The sequence below is a fragment of the Gracilinanus agilis genome, unplaced genomic scaffold (assembly GCF_016433145.1).
Source record: "Gracilinanus agilis isolate LMUSP501 unplaced genomic scaffold, AgileGrace unplaced_scaffold37007, whole genome shotgun sequence".
Classification (NCBI taxonomy): domain Eukaryota; kingdom Metazoa; phylum Chordata; class Mammalia; order Didelphimorphia; family Didelphidae; genus Gracilinanus; species Gracilinanus agilis.
Window position 1 is genome coordinate 1 of NW_025370254.1, and position 5,189 is coordinate 5,189.

Here is a 5,189-nt window from a genome sequence, read left to right on the forward strand (position 1 = left end):
CTAATCTCTCATTAGCCCAGCCAAAACAACCAAGGGACACAACTGAGTGGGAACATTTTCTCCTTCATTAGCCTTTCATTGGACTGCCAGAGTTCAGGGAGCTTAATCAGGGGCCAAGAAGACAATGTTCCAGCTACTCAGAACCCACCCTACAACATGACTCTACAACAAACACCAACATTTCACAACATGTTTCCCAAAGGGTGATGGGAGGTGGCTGAGTTTCCAAACCCAAATAAGCTTGTCAGCATGAGGAGCTCACTTGGATCATCCAGTGGTGAGCTCTCTGGAGGTCATTATTGAAGTAAGGGGGGTGCAGGTCTTTGTTGGCGGTAAAAATGGTGGACCCTGACTTTCCTGTGAGGTACTCTGTAGACTTTAAAGCATTCTATGAATGTTAACTAGCTGTTCCTAGCTGCATAACCCTGGGCATGTCACTTAACCCCTATTACCTAGTCCTTACCACTCTTCTGCCTTAGAACCAATCCACAGTATTGATTCTAAGATGGAAGGTAAAGTTTTATATATATAAATATATAAAATATAAATATTATATATTATGTATATATATGTATAATGTATATAATATATGCAATGTATATAATACATATAAATATATAAAATAAAAATATATATTACATACACTCTGAGGCTTAGTTAATATGTTGTTAGTTTTAGTGAATTGCCTTTTCTCTGTCTTTTAGTCTTTGTTACAAAGGAAGACTCACTCTTATAGGCAGGTAGGGAAAGATATATTTGGAAATAAGAAGTAAAAACAAAAGAGAGATAAAATCCCCCCTTCCTAATATTCCTGTCTTCTCTTGAATAATATACTTTTTTTTTTTTACCAATTTTACTCCCACAGATGACCACAGTCGAGTGAAGTTAAGGCCTTTACCAGGAAAAGATTCTAAGCACAGTGACTACATTAATGCAAACTATGTTGACGTAAGTTGGACCCCTTCTATAATCCTGCCATAATGGAGAATAAATAATTCAGCCTCAGCACTGGGTGGGCTTGTCTTCAGACCCTCAAAAGACCTGATCTGGGGAGGCTTTTAGATCATTTGTGGACCTTCTGTTGGGGAAGCTGCTCTTGTCTGATTTGGCACCATGTTTGTTTTTGAAGGGCTACAACAAAGCGAAAGCCTACGTGGCCACGCAGGGACCTCTCAAGTCAACATTTGAAGATTTCTGGAGGATGGTTTGGGAGCAGAACACTGGAATCATCATCATGATCACAAACCTTGTGGAGAAAGGAAGGGTAAGACCCCCCTCGTCTTGAACCCTCATTCTACTGTCCACATTCCCTAATCAGAATCCACTTATTGGATAATGAGGATCCATACAAGGGAGGCTGTTGGATTTTGGGTCTAAAGACCTGCATTCAAATCTCAGCTCTGTTCTCCACTTTACTATCTTGGTGACCATAGTCAAATCACACACACCCCAATTCCCTCAGCTGTAAAATGAAGAAATGGGAATCAGATTGTCTGTTGCATCACAAAAAGGATGCCAGTGTGTAGTTTAAGCCACCTCTGGAAATCAACTTAGATTCCATCCCCAACCTGATTTATTCCCTCCTGTTGGCCTCTTCCAAGTGCCTGACTTATTCCTTGCCTCAGTTTTGCTATGTCATACAGGAATTGACTGACAAAGTAAAATCAAGAAGAAATCAGAATTTAACTTCTTCCTCTTACCCTTGACAGCTGCATGACTCTGGGCAAGTCATCTAATCTCTCTGATCCATCTATAAAATGGATATGATAGCACATATAGTACCTGCCTCTCTTTTTACAAGGCTCACATCATGAATAGAAAATATTTTGCAAACACTAAAGAACTATGTCAGCTTCTTTTACTCCATCTTATCTTTTTCATAAGTTTATCCATTCAATGTTTGAGGAACAACAGGAAGGCTCGGCTACCTGGATTATGGAGTGAATGAGGAAGGGGAAAGTAAAAACATAAGGGAAAACTAGAAAGCAGGGTGAGACTCCTGTCTTGATGTTGTGATGACCAAAAATACTATCCCCATTTCCACAAGTAAACACAGAAGTCCTGTTTCCCCCAGTAGCTCCAAGAGTCAAATCCACCAGAGCCCGCTCTCTCTCTCTGGTCCTGGGAAGCCAAGATTTGGGTTACGAGAGAGAGAGAGAGAGAGAGAGAGAGAGAGAGAGAGAAAGAGATACGGGATGGGATTGGAATGCCACTGACTGGAGCTCAAGATGGTAAATCCCTCCTGCCAATGCAGGCTACCATCTTGNAGAGAGAGAGAGAGAGAGAGATACGGGATGGGATTGGAATGCCACTGACTGGAGCTCAAGATGGTAAATCCCTCCTGCCAATGCAGGCTACCATCTTGGACCCTAGACGGGGCACATTTGGGACCTAAACCTTGGTCATCCTGCTTCCGAGGCCAGCTCTCTTGTGGCTCTTCCTACCAAAGTGCCTTTGTCGTGCCCACTAAATGCTATTTAAGATGCTTTGGGGTCAAGAAGAAGGGTTCAAATACTGCCAATGACATGTATTTGCTATGATGCAGGGCAAGGCCTTTAACCTTTGAGCCTCGGGCAATGCCCTGGGATTTATTCACTAGTCACAAATGGGTTGGGAGCTATATTGTTGTAAAGAATTTTTCATACTAGAAGTTCCTTGGTTTGTTTTGTCACATATCCTTTATGTATTAGAAGGGATGCCACCAGATAGCTAGGTGGCTCAGTGGATTGAGAGTCAGACATAGAGAAGGGAGGTCTTGGGTTCAAATCTATGTTGGTTAGTGGAGGTGAGAATGGAGAGGTGACTAAGGGTGCCTCCTGCTGGGAATCAAGCAGCAAGTTCCATTCAAGAATAGATGTATCAGGAAATCACAGCAACTTCCCTCAGACACTGCCTAGTTGGGTGACCCTGGGCAAGTCTCTTAACTCCCATTGTCTAGCCCTTACCACTCTTCTGCATTGACTCCAAGATGAAAGATAAGGGTTTGTTTGTTTTTTAAAAAAGAGAGATGCAATATATATTTCTTGTACTCTAATATGACTACTTTCTTCTTTCTTTCCTTCTCTCTCCCCCTTCCTTCTCTTTGCTTCCTTCCTTTCTTTCTCTTTCTTCCCTCATTTCTTCTATCCCTCCTTTTCCTGTCTTTCCTTCCTTCCTTCCTTCCTTCCTTCCTTCCTTCCTTCCTTCCTTCCTTCCTTCCTTCCTTCCTTCCTTCCCCTCCTCAGAGAAAATGTGACCAGTACTGGCCAACAGAGAACAGTGAGGAATATGGTAACATTATCGTCACACTGAAGAGCACAAAGGTTCACGCCTGCTACACTGTCCGTCGTTTTTCAGTGAGAAATACTAAAGTGAAAAAGGTTTGTGAATGGGTCACCTGGATCTCTTCCTTCACACTGTTTTGGAAATTATGAGAAGGGCTATTGACTTGTTTTGTAGATAACTTTTTTTAATGCATCTTCTTTATGCATTTAAATTTTTTATTTAAAATTTAAAATGATCTTTTCAAACATCAATGTTTTAAAACCTTATTGCATCTTTTGTGAAAAATACCTTTAAGCCTCCAGTTCCCCATCTGGAAAATGGGGATGATAATAACAGCTTCCTCTCATGATTGTCATGAAGGTTAAATGAGATAACATTAAGGATGTACTTTGCAAGCCTTAAAGAGCTAGAGAGATGCTAGCTGTGATTGTTACTGCTGTTATTTAATAATGTCATCATGCACATGCCCTAAACATTTACTTCTGGTCCACAGCTTTCTCTTTCAAAGAAATGCTTTCCATCTTTCCATGTAGGGCCAGAAGGGAAACCCTAAAGGTCGCCAGAATGAAAGAATTGTGATCCAGTATCACTACACACAGTGGCCTGACATGGGAGTGCCAGAATACGCCCTCCCTGTGCTGACCTTCGTGAGGAGGTCATCCGCAGCTAGGACACCAGACATGGGGCCCGTGCTCGTCCACTGCAGGTGAGCCTGGTGTTCCAGGGCTCAACATGGCCAAGAGGAGAACCTAGGCCAGAGTCCCAGGGAGGTTTTGTATTTTCTCTGGGTCCTAGAGCTAGTGTCAGACACAGGACTACCCAATGGAGACCATGGGAAGGGCAATGTGGTGCATGGAACAAGCTAGGTTTGGAGTCAGAAGACATCCGTTAGCTTGAGTCCCAATGGTGTGCCACCAGTGTGCCTTTGGGCAAGTCACTCGACTTCCTTGAGTCTCAGTTTCCTCATCTGTAAAAGAGGAGGTCAAAGTCAATGGCCAAGGAGGTTCCTTCTTGTTCTTTTTCCATTTTTTAATTTACATACTTTGAAATAATACTTTACATGTAAAATAATTTACAACCTTGAAAATCTCTTCCCACTCTTGTGAGCTCTTTCTATTTTCATAAACATCACAATAGACTCTATAAAAAAGTCCCCCAAGAAGCCACATTGCTGAAGAAATACTGCACATATCACCAACCCACCCACACGCATTTCTAACAAAATGGCCCCCGTAAGCAGGACCATTGCACAAAGAGAGGGCATTTGAATGTGGGTTCCCTCTGTGAAGCCTTTGAGGGGCCAGCAGAGGAGTACCAATGGGCATCCCGTCACCTCAGTGTCCTCGGTTTCTTTCAGTGCTGGAGTGGGCAGGACGGGCACCTACATCGTCATAGATAGCATGTTGCAGCAGATCAAAGACAAAAGCACAGTTAACGTCCTGGGATTCTTGAAACACATCAGGACGCAGCGGAACTACCTCGTCCAGACAGAGGTAAGCCAGGAGCAGGGCAGGATGCCCTTCTGGGATCCAGCCATAGGCTTCTAGATGAATTCCTCCCAGAGAAGAGGGTCGCCAAGTGTGCTGTGATCTCCTGGGGATTGATGGTAGCAGAGGCAACCTCTCCATTGGCGCTTGGGGCACTGGAAAGAGGGTTGGGTTTGTAGTGAGAGAGTCAAGGTTAAGACCTCACTTTGGCTACCACGGAGGGATATGGCCTTAGGCAAGTTATTTCCCCTCTCAGAAACTCAGTTTCCTTATCTGTGAAATGGAATCTCTTGGCATGCTGTGTTAAGAAATCAGTCTAGAATCTTTACCAAGAAAACCCCAAAGAGGGTCACGAAGCGTTGAACACAAGGGAAATAACTGCACAACAAGAACAGCAATGTGCACACTTCTTGTTTCCTTCTACACCAGAATATAAGT

General features: G+C 43.1%; 1 protein-coding gene across 1 annotated transcript; it reads left to right on the forward strand.

The window, feature by feature from the left end:
- Positions 1-807: 807 nt before the first annotated feature.
- Positions 808-4,757, forward strand: LOC123254994 (receptor-type tyrosine-protein phosphatase gamma-like; the record flags this gene model as incomplete). The annotated part of the gene is made up of 5 exons (XM_044683871.1): positions 808-948; positions 1,130-1,264; positions 3,225-3,359; positions 3,798-3,970; positions 4,622-4,757. Coding segments are annotated over exons 2-5 (507 nt in total), but the record flags the coding sequence as incomplete, so codon positions are not given.
- Between the last annotated feature and the right edge of the window lie 432 nt (positions 4,758-5,189).